At 34.3% G+C, this 21,387-nt stretch overlaps 2 protein-coding genes across 9 annotated transcripts in view; one reads left to right on the top strand and one right to left on the bottom strand.

Moving 5' to 3' along the window:
- Positions 1-535: 535 nt before the first annotated feature.
- zgc:103625 (methyltransferase-like 26 B) lies at positions 536-7,082 on the top strand. Its single transcript, XM_056454172.1, has 6 exons — positions 536-735; positions 824-986; positions 4,230-4,289; positions 4,403-4,470; positions 4,585-4,663; positions 6,921-7,082. The coding sequence occupies exons 1-6, from the start codon at positions 536-538 to the stop codon at positions 6,966-6,968; spliced, it is 618 nt and encodes a 205-aa protein (XP_056310147.1). The 3' UTR covers positions 6,969-7,082.
- Positions 7,083-7,110: 28 nt separating this feature from the next.
- The window catches only part of hgs (hepatocyte growth factor-regulated tyrosine kinase substrate), a 42,232-nt gene continuing 27,955 nt past the window's right edge, over positions 7,111-21,387 (bottom strand). For all 8 annotated transcript variants that reach the window (XM_056454163.1, XM_056454164.1, XM_056454165.1 and 5 more), the window contains 7 exons: positions 20,349-20,521; positions 20,133-20,273; positions 17,008-17,188; positions 15,192-15,325; positions 12,975-13,070; positions 12,783-12,869; positions 7,111-9,804 (listed from right to left, as the gene is read on the bottom strand). In XM_056454163.1, coding sequence (XP_056310138.1) covers positions 9,697-9,804; positions 12,783-12,869; positions 12,975-13,070; positions 15,192-15,325; positions 17,008-17,188; positions 20,133-20,273; positions 20,349-20,521 — 920 coding nt within the window. In that variant the 3' untranslated portion in view covers positions 7,111-9,696. The remainder of the gene's footprint in view (positions 9,805-12,782; positions 12,870-12,974; positions 13,071-15,191; positions 15,326-17,007; positions 17,189-20,132; positions 20,274-20,348; positions 20,522-21,387) is intronic.

Here is a 21,387-nt window from a genome sequence, read left to right as displayed (position 1 = left end):
TGATTGAAATAAGATAGGAAATGAATATGGGTCATTTTAGACTTGTGGTATGCATTAAAAGAGTAGTGACACAAAAATGATTTTTATTCAAAAAGTAAAAATTAAAAAAACAACACAAGACTTTGTGCTGATGAAAAACAAATTTATTGAAGAATTCCTGAAATACTAAGTGAAGTTAAACCTTGCAAAGATGTAGAAAAAAATAAACGTAGTCGGGTCACTTTAGACCAATGTTGTGCATCAAAGGGTTAATCAAAATCAATAATTGTCTGTGGTATGATAAGGAGAGTTATGAATAATATGGAATCCTTTGGTTATGCAGAACGTATATGGGAGGAGCAGGCAGAAGCTTCTTATTCAGGTAATCTCATGATCCATCTGCCAGTTCTTCAGCAACCAATGATCACTGCACTGGATTTACCACACTGTACAGCAGCACAGCACACCGTAAGTTCTGGCATATGGAATATGGCTTTTGAATATAAATGTTCACTATTTAGCAAAAGTACATTAACTATCCTTTATTCGGTAGATCATGTTGCTCTCACCAGCAGCTGAGCGAAGTCAGGGCAGTTTGCTGTCAGTACTTTGGGAGATACTGAAGGATCAGTCTCATCAAGAGCTATTTGGCCTTAAGCTGGGATCCGGCACAGGGCAGCATGTGGTGCATTTTGCTCAAGAAATGCCATTTGTGACATGGCTACCTTCAGACATCAAGGAAGAATCACAAAACAGGTACACTGGCCGTCTTTTATTACTAACATCATTACTTCAAGACATATATCATGAATCATCTAGGTTTATAACATTACGTTTGCTACAGTATCAGAGCTTACATTGAGGCCATGAAAGCAAAAACAGTGCTAGAGCCAGTGCATCTGGATGCCGGTGAACCCTGGGACAAATGGGCAGGACTTCCACAAAACTCCTGTGATATTATAATAGCAATAAACCTGCTTCAATACAGCCCCTTCAGCACTGCAGAGGTATGATGTCAATATACAGTATGCATATTAACTAAAATATATATTTACACTAATCAGTCACAACATAAAAACCATTGAAGTGACATGCAGCTGAAGTGATAAACAATGGTTATATTGATTCAATGGCACATTAGCCCACTTCACATATACAGAGTTTACCTGCAAATGGACTACTGTATATACACACTCATGGACATTTATTTTTGAATAAGCTAGCTCTAGCTCAGGCGCATCCAGGGAACTGTCATGCCATTTAAACAAATCGCATTTAAGATCTGGTTTATTTACAATAAATGATCTTCACCACCTAATTGTGATACAAAATACTGTAAAGTGGCCCATTGCTCTGGGCCATGTCTTTAAAATATGGAAATGCAGTATATCACAGTGTCCGCTTGTTAAGTGGTGACATGTTGGTGACGTATGTAAGCCGCCACTCATTTGAATTGACAAAACATTTGTTTATGATCACTTTTTAGTCATATCACACATTAAAGTGAATTTTATATAAAGTCATAATGTACACAACAATCTCTGGGCTTGATGCATCACAAATACCAAAATTTTAACAATTTATAAAAAAATGAATCACTTTCTGCCCATTGGTTATTAGGCATGGACATATATATTGCGATCGTGATTTTCAAAACTATTACATCGCTTTGTAAATGTTTATTATTACCATTTCATGAGCCTCCCCATACAGTTTTATAGAGCGCTTGGACCTGGAAGCCGCTTCGCGTGACGTCACACTTAACAAGCTGATTATAAATGGCTTTTCTGCTCTAGACTGGTTCTTCCATTGCGCTTCCGCTTAGATCAGAGATGCCCAAAGTTGGCCCATGGCAACCTTTGGTTTGTAAAATGTTACAAATGATACAGCATCATCATTTATTATGTTTTAAAGCATCTTTTTCTAGTTATTTTTAAATAACAAGCAAACAAATGAGGATATTTAATGTAATACTGTTTGGTATATTTAACTTCGGCCCACAGACCTCAATCAAGTTTGGTATTTGGCCCTTTATAAGAAAATGTTTGAGCACCCCTGGTTTAGATAGTCTTTCATCTTGTTAATGCTTGAAATAATTTGATTAAAATATGTTATCAATGCTCTAATTAAAGGAACCTAATGCCCCTTTCACTAGATGTTTATCAGTGGCTGAAAAACTAAATCAATTCCAGCCAAAGGATTTCCTTATAGAAATCCAGTTATTGGGCAGAGGGTGACCCCTGGACCTAAGCAACAAAGCAAAGGTGCTTTAACACTTACAACACACAAGTTAAAGGTGTAAAAAGTGACAGAACCAACTGACAGGATGGAGATTACTGCCGTATGTAATCCATGAGGACTGATGGGAGGGAATTTGGCCAGTACAATCAGATTAAACTTCCTATTCCCAAGTACCATGGGATTTTTAATGACCACACCGAATCAGGGTCTACAGTTTAACCTCACATCTGAAGAACTGTACTTCTTTAGCTTCGCGTTGAATGAACACCATAGCCTATGCAAGTTCCCAAAGCCATCATGAGCATTTATACTTCTGCGTTCTGCCTGTGTTCCTCAGCTATAACATTTCCAAGACAATATGTGGTGGTGGGATTTATATTTACCAATGTGTTGAGTTTCTTTGCTAGCAGGAACTGGTGGAAGTTCAGCTTTAAATCTTAAAATAAAAACAAAACAAAAATTATCAATCTGAACCTCTGGTGTGTCATACAGGTGACACTCCCTGCCCACACTTGTCACCAACTACCAAGCTGACCAATCATAGATTTTATGTTCTGTGTCACCTTGACGTATAGCAGGGGTGTCCGCACACAGTCCTGGTGGGCCAGTGTCCTGCAAAGTTCAGTTCCAACACCAACCAGACACAACTAATCAACTAATCAAGCTCTTACTTGGCTTTCTAGAACAGGGTTGCTCAAACCTGTTCCTGGAGATCTACCTTTCTTGCAGATTTTAGTTGCAACCCTCACCAAACCCAAATTATCAAGTGCTGTTCGGGTTCTAATTGATTGGTTCAGGTGTGCTTGATTAGGGTTGGACCTGAACTCTGTAGGAAGGTAGATCTCCAGGAACAGGGTTGAGCACCCCTGATCTAGAAACATCCATGCAGGTCTGTTCAGGCAAATTGGAGCTAAAATCTGCAGGACACTGGACACCCCTGATGTATAGGAACCACACAAACACATGCAGTATAAGCACTCTGTGTTTGCCCAACACCCGTTCCAACAGCAAACTGTTTCCAAGAGGTCTCCCATCGAGGTACAGACCGAGCTCAACCCTGCTTAGCTTTGGTGGGCAACCGTTCTCAAACTGTAGGACGATAAGACTGTGGGTGGACCATGGAGGAATGGAATAATGTTGCGTTGTCTTATGATTTATGTTTTCTTTTAGATGAATAGAATGTCCAGAGGTGTCTGTTCATGTTTTACTTTGAAAGAGATAACAGCAAGACACGCTATGGCAAGATGAGAGGAGGTCTGAGGCAATGCTGTGATCTGGGCAATATTATATGGTAAACCTTGCATCCTGGAACAAAAAAATCTACCAACTAAAAAAGATACATTTAGAGCACTGACAGCTATAGCTGGCAGCAAGATTCTGCTCCTTGAAGCAAGGTTTTGGAACATTCCATATTCCCAGGATCTAATTCTGGACGACCATCTGCTGGACCCACAAGTCCAATCTATAAAGACACGCCTTATATTTTACAACACTTTTGGCAGGATTTGCTGCTCATATCTTGGTGCTACAGGACACATTCAGAGGTCCTGTACAATACATACCTTTAAGCTTCAGGGCCATTTTAGAAGCACAATGAGGACCTACATGATGTTAGGCAGGTGCTTTTAAAGTTGTGGCCGATCAATGTATAACACAACACTCCTAGCCATATTTTAGACCAGGGGTGTCCCAACTCAGTCCTGGAGGGCCGGTGTCCCTTTAGTTTAGTTCCAGCCCCAATTAGATACACCTGAAACAGCTAATCAAGTTCTTTCTAGGTATACTATAACTTCCAGGCAGGTGTGTTGAAGGAAGTTGGAACTAAACTATGCAGGACACTGGCCATCCAGAACTGAGTTTGGACACCCCTGTTTTAGACTGTATGGACCTTAATATTTTTTTTTATATTTAACTTTTTAGTTTTCATGAAAATACCTAAAAATGGTTTATGTAAAGTAGTATGATAGTGTGTGTATTCAATGTTTGTATGCCTAATTAAATTTCCACAGGGTGTTTTTAAAGGATCTGGGCAGATACTGAAACAAAATGGCCTTTTAATGACTTACGGGGTGAGATTGATAATGTATTTTGTCCTCCATGTGTTTGCTAAACATTTTTAGTCATAACCACATTAAACACATCTTACTGTAAACACCAAAATCTTTTGGCATTAATGTCTCAGCCGTATGCCATCAATGGAACCATCACCCCAATCTGCAATGAACAGCTGGACGAGAGACTACACCAGATGTGAGTTTTCAAACTGGGATTCATATATTAGTATTTATTAAAGCTTACAGATTTAGGTGCATTACTTCGAAATCTACTTTCACACTGTCTTGTTTAACACTAAATGTCTCTTAGGAATACTGAGTGGGGTCTACCGGACATCGATGTGCTCAGACAGCTGGCCTTCAGTAATGGGATGAGAATGGAACGAATGGTGAGGACCACTCATTTACTTCATTTAATTTGTTTACAGGGTCCCTACTGTAAGCCATGTATCAAATTTATAAATTTCCCCCTGGTTTTTATTTAATAAAAGCTGAATTATATGAGCTATTTTTCCAAGTTAATCGGCAGAGCTATTGTAACTAACATTAAGACATTAAGACTTCTGTTCTCATTCACTTGCATTCATTTTTTGCTAAATACAACACAACTTGTTACGCTGCTTTAGGTTGTAAACTCATTTTCTTGTCATATTATTAAAATTTTAATGTACTGTCATAAACACGCAGTTTCAAGTTTTGTTATAGAGATCTGTCTTTTGGATGAGACGTTAAACCTAAAGGTCCTGACTCTCTGTGGTCATTAAAAATCCCAGGATGTCCTTCAAAAAGAGTAGGGTTTTAAACCTGGCATCCTAGCCAAATTTGCATGGCCTCCTAACCATGCCTTTATAATAATTGGCTTCATCACTCGGTCTCCTCTCCACCAATCAGCTAGTGTGTGGTGTTGGATCTGGCGCAAAATGGCTGCCGTCGTGTCCTCCAGGTGGATGCTGCACACTGGCGGTGGATGTGGAGATTTCCCCCCTAAAACATGTGTCAAGCGCTATGTGTCCAGAAAAGCAAATGTAAGGAATTGTGAATTATTATTATTTAAGTTTTGTTAAAAAGAGTTCACCAAAAAATTTAATCTGCCATCATTTACTCACCTTTAACTTGTTCAAAACTGTTTCTTTCTTTCTGTTGAACACATATTTACTGACTTCCATAGTAATTTGTAACCTACTATGGAAATTAATGAGTCTTAGCAACCAACATTTTTTCAAAATATGTATTTTTGGGAGTTCAACAGAAGAAGGAGTCTCATAAAGGTACAAAAACACATGTAGGAGAGCAAATGATGAGTTAACAAATGTTTGAGAGAACTATCCCTTTCAGCCTAGCTATTTACCTATAGGCAAATAAATCAGAAGTTTAACACAGTTAAAGAAAATAGTCACTTCTACATTGCAAAATAAGGTACAAAAGAAACGGGGAATAAACTGGCAGCTGTTCAGCAGTGTTGCACACTGAAAAATGCAATATTTAACAGGTACAAATTGATTACTTAAAAATAAATAAAGGGCAAGAAATGAAAAATAGACCAATCATAAAGGTAAAACAGTGGAATAAAACATGGTAAAGAAAGATTGCACTGTGATAAATGGAAAGTAAAATTTAAAAGACAAAAATATCCCTAATATTCCAAATCTATAACTTTCTATATAGTATAATAATAATCTAAATATAAAATACCCTGATTTTTTATATCTGGAACAGCAAAATTACATGCAGGTTCAGGTGGTTTAAAAGACCCACCCCCCACTGACAACGGTCCAGTATTTGTCCCTTACAGGAGCTCATTTATCCTATTTTGACTATCTTGCCTTCATAAGTTATCAAAATAACCCATTGAAAATCAGAATCTGATGCAAGTCACCTTTCACTGCATTGTTGTTATAGAGAAAACATAAGTAACTTTTATTCTAAATCTTGGACCTTATTCTTAAAAGAAAAAATGACTAATAAGAAGTTAAGCACCAAAAACGGCCCATACTATAGACTATTGTTTTTATTCACAATTTTGTTAATGTACTTCTAAGAGAAGCTAGAAAAATTGTAAAGCTCTATTATTATTCTGTTTTTTGTTTAAATTTAAATGGCCAAATTCAGAGACCGAGGAAAGTTTATGTGTTGGCCAGTTTGTTATTTGCCTAATAAGTTACAATAGGCCACAGTTTTAAATGTAAAACTTTAATAGATTGCTAGTTATTTGGAGTATAATAGTTCAATTGGAATATTATCAAGCTAACAGTAAAACCAATTATAACAACATATGTCCTTATAACAACATAACCCTTGAAACAAACAAAACATCACTTTCTTTTAGAAAAATATTATTTCTCATGTGTATCTTATGATTTAGAGATTAAATCACCTGGATATTCTTGTCTTGTGGTAGTTGGTATCGCGGCTGAAAGTGAAGAGCGGGGGGTGGGAATTGGCGAGGGCCATTGATAATGTCTCTAGGGCCCCCCTAAATGTATGGGCCCTTAGAATCTTCCTAACTCCCCCCCCAATCCCACCCCCTAGCGGCACCCCTGCTCAAATGGACCATCAAAATTAAGTGTTACCCAAGTTTCATGTGACTCACTTAATCCCATGTACTGAAATGTCTGCATAACCTCTATGTGGCGTGTTATTCCACAGATTGAGATGCCTGAGAGTAACAAATGCCTTGTCTTCAGAAAACTGTAGGAATTCCATCCAGATCCAGAAGATGCTGCTTCATCTTCAATATTCACCTTCTGCTTGTGCTTTAAACACACAAACTGAACAGACTGACATTGTTTTGTGCACAAACGTACAATAGACAAGAAAAGAAACATTTCCACTAATGTGTGTGACCAATAAAAGAACAAGATTTATTAAATATGACCTTAAAATTACTTCTCTTTAACATGAGGCGGATCATTATGATGGAACAAAAATTATATTTAAAGGCATTACAGAAGTCACCGTTTGTGAAACATGCAGCATCCAAATCATCCTCCAAAATTCCTCCTGAAAACCATTCATCGGGTGGCAGCTTTTTTTTAAGTCACCATTGAAATAGACTTCCTTTGTCTGCCATTGACCTTGAGCATAATTTTACACTGCAACAAATTAAACTGCATTTTGAGATCAATAGGTTTCTAGTTCTGAACCATTGGAAACTTACATGCAATACTTGGAAAAACCAGCCCATTTATTTAGAATAGATTGGTGATATGGAAATGGCAGTAAAGTTGACATCTCATTGGCGGTTAATTACACAACACAAGCCAATGTGTTCACCATCTACTGGATAAATCAATAGCGAGGCTTCCACAACACTGACCCTACAGGCAGAGCTTTTTTTATTATTTCTAGAGTCGCAGACAATGGTTTTGTCACACTGAAACCAGCACTGGAATGTTACACGATCTAAATCTGTGCTGATAAAAGGGTGTGATGCCTCTGCGACCTTTGCTAAAGCCAGCAAGTCTCTTAAACAAAGAAAAACAAGATGGCTGTTAAATATTTACTCATGCAAATGTTTCTTAGAAAAATACAAGACAGGATGGTTATTTTGTCTTTTTGAATGATTTTGTGTTTGTTTCTCTATAGTATGAATGAGTAACTTCACATCAGCTCCTTTTTATAAGGAAAAAACTACATTTGAAAATATCTAGAGGAAAATTAGGGTGAATCTCACAAGATGTCCAGGACACATTTATATTGAAGCCCATTTCTGTCATATAAGAATAATGAAAGCCTTTGAAGAATAATAATGACAAAAAATAAAAAAAAAAATACAAATTTTTTGTCAAAGTGCTTGACATCTCATAATTAAGGCTTAGTATTACATAATTTTTTAACATTATTAAAGTGATGAGATGCTAATTCCTAATTATATGTTAGAATTATGAAATAATGATAAAAGTCAACTGTAATTTTTCCTTTTATTTTATTTTGTTTTGATTTAGCACGTCAATTTCAACATAAACTTAAATATATTACACGCAAAGTCAGAATTAGCAGTCAAAATGATTAATCATGACTTATGAGAAACAATACTGAAATTATAATGTAGAGTTATTTATGACAAGCATTTTGTTTATCATGTTATTATCACAATTCGACTAATATTACAACTTGACAATTAAAGATGACAAAATGTTGATATTCAAAGCCATAATTATAACATAAAAGATAAATTATGATGCAAGTAGCTGATGATTACTTACTATGTGATCATTTTGCTTTATAATTTTGATGTGTAGCAATTTTTTTCTTTAGTCTCATAATTATTTTGTATGTATTAGTACACATTTTTGACAATGAGAATACTAATAATTATGAGATGTCTAAATTATGACTTAATTATTTCGTGGCACAAAAGTCAATTGTGATGAATTTTTTTTATTTTATTATGTTATGATTTAGCATGTCAATTCCAACAAACTCAAATCTATGACATGCAAAGTCAGAATTAGCAGTCAAAATTATTAATCATGACTTATGAGAAACAATACTGAAATTATGATGTAGAGTCAATTATGACAAGCATTTTCTTTATCATAAGTTATTATTAATTTTGACTAATATTACAACTTGTCAATTAAAAATAACAAAATGTTGATATTCAAAGCCATAATTATGACATAAAATATCATTAATGATGCAAGTAGCTGATGATCACTTTATGATATTTTGCTTTATAATTTTGATAATTATTTTGTATGGATTAGTAAATATTTTTTGACAACGAGAATACTAATTCATAATTATGAGATGTCTGAATTATGACTTAGTTATTTTGTGTCACAATTATGATTTACCAAAAGAATGAGTCTTATATGACAGAAATTTGATTTTTTTTTTTAATGAAGCCATTTTTAGGACCAATTTTTGCATTTTTTTCATGACAACAACAACATTTCCCCACTTTTTAAATTTAAAGTCAAAAGTATATTATATACTGTCAAACCTATATGACCAATAATTGTCAAAGTGAATCCCATTAACATTACACTTATTTTTAATACTAAAATTACAAATAATAAAGCCAGAACATCATTATACCCATTATAAGCATATTACCATTGTTCTAACAACTTTACAGCGGAAACATTTTTTGTGTTTTTTTTTCATCAGTAATATAATCCCCAAAATATATAAACAAAAAACAAAGAGGTCCAAAATAGGCTTCATTTTCTTTTCGTTTTGAGGGTCAAATATGATCCAGAGTTTCATCCAGTTTTCAAAGGTTCCCCCCCAGTTCTATCTGTATCCTCTCCTCCTTCATTTACAGACGCAGTAAAGGGAAGGTAGACTTAAACAGCCAAATGCTTTTTAAATTTTTGTACAGCTTCAGTATTTGTGGAGCAGTGTGGAGCGTCAGTGTTAGAGAGGGCTGAATGTAGTGTGCTGGACCTGCTGTGTAAAGGCATATGAGGAGCGATCAATCAAATGAAATGAGCTGAGCCTCTGCACTGCCCGGAGGAGCTTGAGGAGGAGGAGGAGGAGGCTGCTGCTGCGACTGCTGCTGAGGACCACCAGGAGGAGCCATCTGCACAAACACAACAGCATTCAGATCACAGTGCGCTAAAGTAATAGTCAAAGCATTCAACAGCCTTCAATGACATTTTAAAATCAGAATTACAAAAAATATTTTTGGAAGTATTTTAACACCAGAAATACAGTCAGTACAGTATCCCTGGCAAATTTTGACTTAAAATTTGTTCAAATGTAATTAAAAGCTGAGATTTTTTCCCCCCAACAATGATGCCTTTCGTATGTCGTCTTACTATTTTTTTAAAGAAGCCAGTGTTGTTGCAGTTTGACTTGCTGGTTGAATAAAGTTAGAATTTGCCAGGGGTATGAACAATTTTGGGCTTGACTGTAATATTGGTAGTAATTTTGACCTTTTTCAAATTTTTGTTATTATTGTGTGTTTTTAATTCTAACAAATCAAGGTTTCTGCAGGTTTCACCAAACCAAATTTAAGGCATTTAAGACCTTTTTAAGACCATGAAAAATGAAATTTCAAACTTTTATACAGATAAACGATAAGAATTGTTTTAATGGCCTAGCAGGGAAAAAAAATCTAATTAGTCATTTCTTACCCACATATTTTAAATAATTCACAGTGCTTCCCTTTTTTCACGTTTTTTAATGTTACAGCCCTATTTCAAAATGGATTCAATTCATTTATTTCCTCCAAATTCTACACACAATACCCCATAATGACAATGGGAAAAAAGGGCAATGTTGCAAATTTATAAAAATAAAAACCCTGAAAAATCACATGTATGCAAGTATTCACAGCCTTTGCTCAATACTTTGTTGATGCACCTTTGGCAGCAATTACAGCCTCAAGTCTTTTAGAATATGATGCCACAAGCTTGGCACACCTGTCTTTGGGTATTTTTGTCCATTCCTCTTTGCAGTACCTCTCAAGAATTCACTCCATTGATATTTTGGCGGCGAGCTTTGGGTCATTGTCTTGCTGGAAGATCGCCCCAGTCTGAGGTCAAAAGCACTCTGAAGCAAGTTTTCATTCAGGATGTCTCTGCACATTGCTGCATTCATCTTTCCCTCTATGCTGACTAGTCGTCCAGTTCCTGCTGCTGAAAAACATCCCCACAGCATGATGCTGCCACCACCATGCTTTACTGTAGGGATGTTATTAGCCTGGTGATGAGCGTTGCCTGGTTTTCTCCAAATGTAACACCTGGCATTCACTCCAAAGACACGAGAGAATTTTGTTTCTTATGGTCTGAATGGATGTGTGTTAGGTCGATTGGGTAGCTTTACATAAACAAAGGAAAAATTAAGACTCGTTTAAAATGATTTAAGACCCACAAAACAAGATTTCAGTGAATTTAAGACATTAAGGACTATAATTTGTTTTGAAATTTAAGACATTAAGACCCCACGGATAACCTGAAAACACAAAGAGATTCTGATTGATGCTCAAAAGCATCAAATGAAAAGCAAATAAGAAATGTCTTGAAGGGGGTGAGGATTGTCAGATACTAGAGAGCATTTGATTGGTTATGATTTGATGAGAAACTGTAGTTTGTGGTGACGTGAAAAAATCTTTGCTCCATATTGGCGGAATGACAAGATTTACATAGTTATATCAGTTTTATATCTTCTAACCACAAATTGTGTCAGTTTTTGTGCACACTATCTTATCTTACAAACCAACAATACTGATACTAACATCTAAAAGACTTTATTTTAATTTCATGGGACCTTTAAGCTTACCGTGTATATTAAATTACTTCTGTAAATTCAATTTGTAGAAAACAAAAAGAGACATCTTGTTTTTATCTGCTACTTTTAGTCATTTTAAATTTTAAAGCATTTGCTGCAAGAAAACCCTCTTTAACCAGAAGGTAAAGAATGAGGCCTGAAACATGAAGTAGTTAGGATGACTAGTTAAAATAAAAACAACAACAACAAAATGAAATCTTTAAGTCAAACATCATGAAAATATAGAGAATTTGTTTTACATTTTTACCAATTATGCTGTACCTCACCACTTTATTAGGTACACCTGTCCAGCTGCTCGTTAATGCAAATTTCTAATCCTCCAATCACATGGCAGCAAATGTATGTAAACATGGTCAAGACGATCTGCTGCAGTTCAAACCATCCAAGCATCAGAAAGATGAAGAAAGGTGATTTAAGCGACTTTGAACGTGGTATGGTTGTTGGTGTCAGACGGACTGGTCTGAGAATTTCAGAAACTGCTGATCTACTGGAATTTTCACGCACAATCATCTCTAGGGTTTACAGAGAATGGTCCGAAAAAGAGAAAATATCCAGCGAGCACCAGTTCTGTGGGTGTAAATGCCTTGTTGAGGACAGAGGAGAATGGCCAGACTGGTTCAAGCTTATGGAAAGGCAACAGTAACTCAAAAAACAGTAACTCGTTACAACTGAGGTATGCAGAAGAGCATCTCTGAACACAACACGTCCAACCTTGAGCTAAATGGGCTACAGCAGCAGAAGACCACACCGGGTGTCACTTCTGTCAGCTAAGAACAGGAAACTGAAGCTACAATTCGCACAGGCTCACCGAAATTGGACAATAGAAGATCTGAAAAATGTTGCCTGGTCTTGATGAGTCTTGATTTCTGCTGTGACATTCAGATGGTAGGGTCAGAATTTGGCATCAACAACATGAAAGCATGGATTCATCTTGAACACGACAATTAGTTCACTGTTCTGTACCACAGTCACCAGATCTCAATCCAATGAGCACCTTTGGTATGTGGTGGAACGGGAGATTCGCATCATGGATGTGCAGCCGACAAATCTGCAGCAACTGCGTGATGCTATCATGTCAATATGGACCAAAACCTTTAAGGAATATTTCCAGTACCTTGATGAATGGGGATCCAACTCAGTGCTAGTAAGGTGTACCTAATAAAGGGGCCAGTGAGTGTATTATAACTGCAGAGACAGTAAATATTTAAGATGTGCAATAAAACTATATACGGTTGAAAATTTGTTTTTACACACATAATTGCTGACCTGCTGGTACATGTGCTGTTGTCCAGGCATGTAGGGCTGTTGGGGAGGCATGTTAGGGTCTTGTCCAGGAAGAGCGCTCATCATATTCTGCAACAGGAGAAAAAGGCAGTCAATTATAAAGTATTTGTGAAGTACAAAGGGAAATGGTTTAGAAAAAAATATGCGACTGTGCTCTGAAACAGTAAAGTGTACCTGCATATTGTATGGCTGGTAGCCCATATAAGCTATACCATTGGTCGGGGCGGCCTGGGACATTGGTGGCAAACTCTGAGCCTGAGACACTACGTTCTACAGAAACAAGAGCCAAGTATGTGAACAAAATTTAGGATGGACATTCAAAATCGGTCACAATCATTAAAGTGCCTCTGTTGTCTTATACAATCGTATATGAAAGAATATGTCTTATCCAACAGAATATCTTGTTTTGTGTTCAACAGAAGAAAGATATTAATAAAGGTTTAAAATAAGTTTGAGAGTAAAATTTGAGAGGGAAATTTTCCTTTTTTGGTGAAATATCACCTTAATGCACTTCCAAATGATTATAGTGATAATCAAGTAAAACTCTAAAAACATGGAAAGCTAAAATTGAGATATGCTTATGCAGTTTTGTTTTCTAACACCCTGTAAGCAATTGACAAATCAGAGAAAGTCAGACTCATTCAAAGTTTGGGTTTAGAGACAGAATGTTTATTTTTTAACTATTTCAGACACTATGACAAAAGAGCTGATGTATGATGTTAGAAATATTACACATTTCTAAAACAAACCTCTAGACCTCTGAAACAAAACAAGCAAGCAACTTTAAAAATACAGTGCTTCCCACAGGTTTGAAATATACATACAGTTAAAGTCAGAATTATTAGCCCCCCTTTGAATTTTTATTTTCTTTTTTAGATATTTCCCAAATGATGTTTAAGAGCAAGAACATTTTCACAGTATGTCTGATAATATTTTTCATCTGGAGAAAGTCTTATTTATTTCAGCTAGAATGAAAACAGTTTTTAATATTTTAAAAAGAATTTTAAGGTCAAAATTATTAGCCCATTTAAGCTATATATTTTTTCAATAGTCTACAGAACAAACCATCATTATACAATAACTTGCATAATTACCCTATCCTGCATAGTTAACCTAATCAACCTAGTTAAGCCTTTAAATGTCAATTTAAGCTGTAAAGAAGTGTCTTGAAAAATATCTAGTCAAATATTATTTACTGTCATCATGGCAAAGATAAAATAAATCAGTTATTAAAACTATTATGTTTAGAAATGTGTAGAGAAAATCCTCTCTCCGTTAACAAAAAAAAAAATAAATAAATAAACAGGGGGGCTAATAATTCTGACTTCTTGTGGTGGTAGCCGGATTGAAACGCATCCTTTACCAGCATATAAATGGTTAACTACATGTGACAAAAAAATAATGTGATTTTTAACAATAACTTTATTTACTATGACACTGTTATAAACAGCTTCTTTTCAATAGGTTAAAGTTGTAAAAAAGGCTGTTGAAATAAAAAGAATTCCACTATTTCTCTTATTTTCATGTTATTTATGAGCCATCTGCACACAGCTTCTCTTTCTCTCTCATTTAAATTAATAACGTATACAACAAATGAGAAATAAACTACAGGAAAAATAAATAAAAACTGAGAAGATCTCTAAAAATGGATAATATTTATTAATAATTAATTAATAATTAAAATAAAAAGTGTACATTATTTAAATAAGTAAAATTAGATGACTGACCATTTCTAATGATGTGCATATTTTTTACAGCCAGTTTAGATGTCATTTCGTCCTCTCGGAGTAAACCGTAAAGTTTTTTTTATTGTTTAGATTAAAGAATCTATTATTTACTTTTTTCTCTCAGTCTCGTCGCTGTGCGCACTGTCAGCTGTGAAGCCAAGCGGAAAGTAGTCTATAATAAAAGAGTAATGCAAAAATAAAATGCAACAACTTCAGACAGCAAAAGCAAGAGTCGACTCCCGGATATTTTAGGAGATTTAAAAACACCAGCCAGACGCATTTTTAAGCCTCAAAAAAGCACATCTCTGTGGGTCTCTGCAGAGCACGCGAGACTGTCTGAAGAAGTGTTGTTGACAGTTCTTGCGCGTGCACACAAGCAGTATGAAATGTGTAGGGCAAGAGAAGATTTTCTACTGGATAATCGAATGTGGATGTTTGGGTATCTTGGGCAAATACAAATAAAGTGTAAAAAGACGAATAATATTGGTTAAAAAAAAAAAGAAAGAAAAAGGCATCAAATATATTTGAGCAGCCATTAATATATCTAGGTCTATGTGTGGAAAGCACTGAAATACTATAAGAGCCCTTTCTGAAGAAACAGAAGATTCAAAAACATGAATGTTGGATAAATTTAAAGACTTTGTTTTGGAGTAGAACCACTAACCTGGTAGCCTTGTGTGGGTGTGGGCTGGTAATTAGTGTAGGCAGGGGTGGTTGTTGGCGGGGCTTGTCCTGGGGCTGGCGGCTGCCCACTGGTGCCCGCAGTCTGATACATGTAAGCATTCACCATGTTGGGATCTAAAAGAGTAAGAGGAAGATAAATTAAATTAGAAAAAAAAATTACTTGAAGAGGTGTTCAAAAGACAATCATAACATGGAGATCTTATGCATGCTTATGACAATTGTCATTTATATCAATTATGTGTTAATGACACTTTATGTCATTTTAAATGCAAAGGCGAAACTGTTTGAGATGCCTTTGTTATGATAAAAGTAAAAAATTAACAAAATCAACAAAATCACCATTGAAAAAAGTGATCAGAAAAATATTCATAATGCAGTTATAATGGCCTCATGACAATAGGTGCGTCCCAAATCATATACTTGGGCATTATTCAATGCCATTTTGTTGTATAAATAAAAGTAGCGAATTCACACTAAAAATTCAGAAAAGAAAGTGTTAAATACCAGAATGATGCACCTATTAAACCGTTAAAAAGAAATGTTGAATGTTGAACACTTCACGCACCTAACGGTCATAGCTTTGTTCGCAAGGTGCAAGGGATGGCGTTGATGTTGAATTACTTTATTTTAGATTGTGAAATCTAAATTCTCTAATGTAAGTGACAATGCTGCATCCCAATTGTGAATGCGGTTATACTCATGGCAGGAACTGCTTGGTAGTTTAGTGGTTTATTTCACCAATTTGGCAACCATTAAATGTTGCCTGGGAAACTATTTGATTAGACAACACTAAATTCTACACTACTCGAGTGTGTCATTACATATAGTGTGTCATTTGACAGATTTATAACACATTTTGTTGTCAAAGGAATGTCAAGTTTTTATTTATATCTATTTTTCTATCCAAAGATGCAAATTAAATGTATGCGCAAACTGGAATATAGCATAAAAGGCGTGCAAATAAAGCAGCGTTTCCATCCAATAAGTCAAAAAGAACACAATTGTCACTTCCTGATTAACTGGCAACAAATATCAAAAGCATAAAACCCTAATTATCTGCAGTAGGAGAAGCTGCGTTTATCTTTTCTTTAAAAAAAAAAAAAAAAAAAAAAAAAAAAAAAGGAAGGAAGGAATTAAAAATGTAAAAAAAAAAAATAAATAAAAAATTCTAAATGCCTTCCGCCTCAGAAGACAAATGCAAACATACAATGAATGTGTGGTGGCGTTTGAAAGCGTGACAGAGCAAAAACGCTCTTGACGGTTCTGTAGGCATTTAATAATATGATAACACTTATACTGAAATGATTAAAGCATTTTAGAATGACCAAAACAACATTTCATATGTTCCACAATGCAGTCAGCCTGCTGGTTTGTCCATTCACACACATTTTTATCATCACATGATCTCTTATTACAAAATCACATTACTTTTTTTAATGCACATACTTTAATTTGTACAGTAAAAGTGTTTCCATCAAAGTTTATGCATATTTTTTCTTATTAAATAAAAAGTTTATGTTAGTCAGCTATGCGCATATGTTTCTTATGCGCAATTTCAAAATTGATGTTTCCATCAGTCGTTTTTATATGTGTATATCTAAAATGCGAATAAACATAGGTGGATGGAAACATAGTTATTGAAAGCTTTATGACGCATAATGATGGTTGTCATAAGCATGCAAAAAAAATCTATGTCAAGTCAAAAATAAAAGGCGTCATGAAAACCCCCTTCAAGTAAAGTGTTCCAAAAAGGCTTAATAAATACGAGAGACATATAGAGAGGATGTTTGGCTGACCTGTAGGTGGCATGGCCTGATACGGGCCACCGGCAGCAGTCTGACCGGCCTGGTTCATGTAGACTCCATGCATGGGTGACCCTTCCACCGAACCAGAAGGACTGAATGTGCCTGGATAACTTGGAGGGCCAGCAGGGGGATAAACCACTCCTCCTGCCACATTAGGAGGCATTGACTGCATCTACAAGCACACCAAAAATAAGGCTGCCACAATTAACTTATAAAGTCAATATTTATCAACAATAATTTCATTATTGGTTAAACAGCTTATTAACTGAGAAATCTAATTCTAAAATTGAACTGGTCATTGTACTATAAAAACATCTTGCCAGTTTTAGAACTGAAAACAGCTTATAATGAAGATAATCTGCCAAAATGACAGATTGTGGAATGAGTCCTTTTTTAATAGATTCTACCACTGCAAAACATGATCAAGGTTAACTACGTTCCACACAAAGGTTCTCACTGCAGAAAGTCAAAAAAATAATATAAAATAGACAGAGACAAATCCAGGTGGAAGCAGAAACCAAGCAAGCTGCTGTGCAGTACAGATTGTGGAGAAAAACAGTCTTTATATTGCCATCCTTCTGAAAGAATGAATGAAGAATCTTCATTTAGAAGTCCTTTGTTTACTTAATTTTACTGCGGATTCATTTACAAACCAGACACAATGTCAGGCTGGATTTTCAGAAAGACTGATATTAAAAGACAATGCTGTGCCATCTATATTGGAACCAACAGTAAAATCACACTGTTTTTTTATTATATGTCACTATTGCCTTGTCTGTTCTTACAGATAATTTGAAAAGTATTCAGTATTTAGGCTTTTTAATCACCGTTCTACATAGAATGATTACTCATTCTATGGATTACTCATTGTGATCTAAACTTTTGAAAGGCAGTGAAGCCATCGGAAGCATTCAATCAGCAATCTTACTCTTCCTTAGGATAATAAAATACTGTATTTTGTAATATACTCCAATAGTGAAAATAACTGACAGTTACGAAAACAAAATCTTTTTTAAAAGCAGTCATAGAGCCATAAACATATACAATTAGATTCCGGAACAATTACATTCACTGTTGCACTCTTTAAATTGTATTGGCCTCAGTTTAATTAACTGAAAGTTGAAATTGAAATGCACTTGTCTAAACACCTAATTCTAATAACTATAAACCAAATTAAAAAGAGCTATATTTTAAGTACACATAAGAAATTTCCATTCAGTGAGATGTGATAAAATCAAATTCTTGTGCTTAATGTAAATTAAAGCTTCATTTGGATTTTTGTCTACAACATCTTTAGGTATATTTCCTAAAGAATACAATTTATAGGTTATGTATTCAAAATGAGTAAATAATAAGATTTACAAGGTGTCTGACCAAAAAAAGAAGAACAAATAATTGTATTGTATAAGCTGCCTATTCCAGTGATATTAATAACAGCTACATTTCATAAACTGCATTTCATAAAGTGCATTACTGACAACCAGCCCTTAAAGGACACACGTGCCATTTTCATTGCTAGACTCATCTTCCCAATATGGGAGATATTTTTATTGATAGCATAAAGCTTCCTGATCCCAAATAAATAATTATTTTATGTTTAAGACATCTGTGTACATAAGACAGTATACATGGATGTTTCCTCATTAAAATCATATTTCCTATTAATTTTACAGAACGCCTGAGCATTAGGGTTGGGTACCGAAACAGCACTGGTACATTTGTAACCGGTATGCACTGGACCAAATCAGCATATGAATTTCGGTGCCTAATTCCGGTGTCACTGGTGCTGCGCGGCACAGGCACAGTTTTGGCACTGGTACCGTTTTAAACGTATCGATTTAGCACCATTATCGAAATAACCCCAAATTATACCCAACCTAACTGAGCATAGTAGGGACACTTGGTCATTGTTGTTTAAAAAAAATTAATAAAAAAAAAAAAACGTCAATATGGTCGAAACATTTTTCTAAATGAACTCCAGCTCTGAGCTCTGCTCAGATGTGCAGTCAAAACAGCACAAAAAATACACCATTATTCTAAATCATGATGTTTTTTTAAATGTCAAAATCTACATTAAATTTGGAGCAAAAAAAATAAGAGAGTAGCAGCCCGTGACCTCTTTAACTACATACTTTAAATCTTGAATGGAGTCTGAGGTATTGTCCCAACATGAACTGAGTTTCTGTTCAGCTTTAGATGATATATATATATATATATGTATATATATATATATATATATATATATATATATATATATGTATATATATGTATATATATGTATATATATGTATATATATGTATATATATATGTATATATATGTATATATATATATATATATATATATATATATATATATATATATATATATATATATATATATATATGTATATATGTATATATGTATATATATGTATATATGTATATATATGTATATATGTATATATATATGTATATATATGTATATATGTATATATATATGTATATATATGTATATATGTATATATATATATATATGTATATATGTATATATATGTATATATGTATATATATATGTATATATATGTATATATGTATATATATATGTATATATATATATATGTATATATATATATATATATATATGTATATATGTATATATATATGTATATATATATATATATATATATATATATATATATATATATATATATATATATAGTGCTCAGCATAGATAAGTACACCCCTTACAGATTTCTGATTTAAATTACTATTTTATATAGGAAGCTTTACAATAATATATTTGTGCATATACATTAGATTAGACAGAACTGAAGCCAAATCTGGAGCTAATCTGACAAAATAACTTATGATAATGGTCCAAAATTAGTACACCCAAATTTTATGTTAGGGAAAAATATTAAACAAAAATAAAAATAAAGAGCAAAATTCAAGATTTTGTTGAAATTTTGTAGTTTGTAATTTTGTTTTCCAATATTTTGCATGAAATTAAATGTATTATTTTATCTATTTCTAAAGATGTTCTGTGACTAAAATATTATTTTAATAAATATATCCATTTAATAAATCTATGATCAATAATAATGTGTGACAAATGCGTGCAAACAGCAGTGCTGACCTGTGCGTAAGGCAGAGAGAAGGCCGGCATCTGTGCTCTCATCTGAATGGTGTGTTTCTGTTGCTCCAGCCGCATCTGTCTCTCCTTCTCCTGCTCCTGCAGGCGCTGGATGGCCAGCTGCCTCTGCATCTCCAGGTATTCCTGCAGAAGCCAATCTCAGTCAATTTCCTGTCATCACACTACTCAGGGAGTCGAATAAAAATCAAAGCCACTTGCCTGTTTCTTCTGCCTCATGATCTCAAGTTTCTGTGCCAGCTGGATCTGTCTCTGTCTCTCTGCCTCCTCGGCTGCTCGTCTCAATTTCTCCCTGTGCTCCTCTCTCAGAGCGTTCAGTGCAGCTCGAGCATCACGCACCTGCGCCAGTTTATCCTGCAGTCCCTCATAGTACACTGAGCGACAGAGGACAAAGCATTCATAAGGTAACATTAAATTCACGCTCAAACTCAAGCTACTACAAACTTATGAAAATGTATATTTTGTTTGTAATTTCATATGTACTGTAGCAAAATTAGTGGTTTCTCTGAACTGTATATTTATAATACAATCTAATTTACTTAAGCTTAAACTGGTTTATTTTCATAACATATTTCAATTTTTTTTTAATATATGAAAATATTAAAATTAAGTCAAAATGCATAATTTTTTGATCATTTTATTTGTTTTAATGGTAAAGAAAAACACTACTGCAGTTGTTTAAATAGTACCACATCTTGAAATTGTATTGAAATTATAGAGTACCCATGTTAAATAAATGTAAATTATATTCCAGAATCTATTTATTATAATCAAATACTGTAAAATCCAAAATATTTTTCCATTATTAACATATTATTTGTTCTAACTGTATTAATTAGTTTCGGTTTAAATTAATGCATACGAGTTTGAAGTAAAATTGTAGCAAAAAGTTGGATAAACACATTTCAATAAGTTATGCATGGTGTATACACATCCAATTTATTCTGAGAATTAATTGCATTTAAAACAGATGTTTTAAACACATTCAAATAATTTTATAAATTTTTTTGTAAATATGTCAAATTAATATAAAGTTCAATACCTCAGGTAAGCATCTCACAGATTGTCTTTAAATTAAACAGCATCATCTCCTAAATGCTAGTCAACATATCATAAATGGTCAAAATTATTCTACCACAAAATACTAACACAGTAAAAATCTACAATTTGTAAACACTGATTATGCCTAATGAACTAAAAACTGAACAATTACAGCAAATTTGTAACCTTCAGAATATAG

This window comes from Danio aesculapii, chromosome 3 (assembly GCF_903798145.1).
Source record: "Danio aesculapii chromosome 3, fDanAes4.1, whole genome shotgun sequence".
Taxonomy (NCBI): domain Eukaryota; kingdom Metazoa; phylum Chordata; class Actinopteri; order Cypriniformes; family Danionidae; genus Danio; species Danio aesculapii.
Note: the sequence above shows the minus strand (reverse complement) of the source record. Positions and strands in the feature narration are given on the sequence as shown.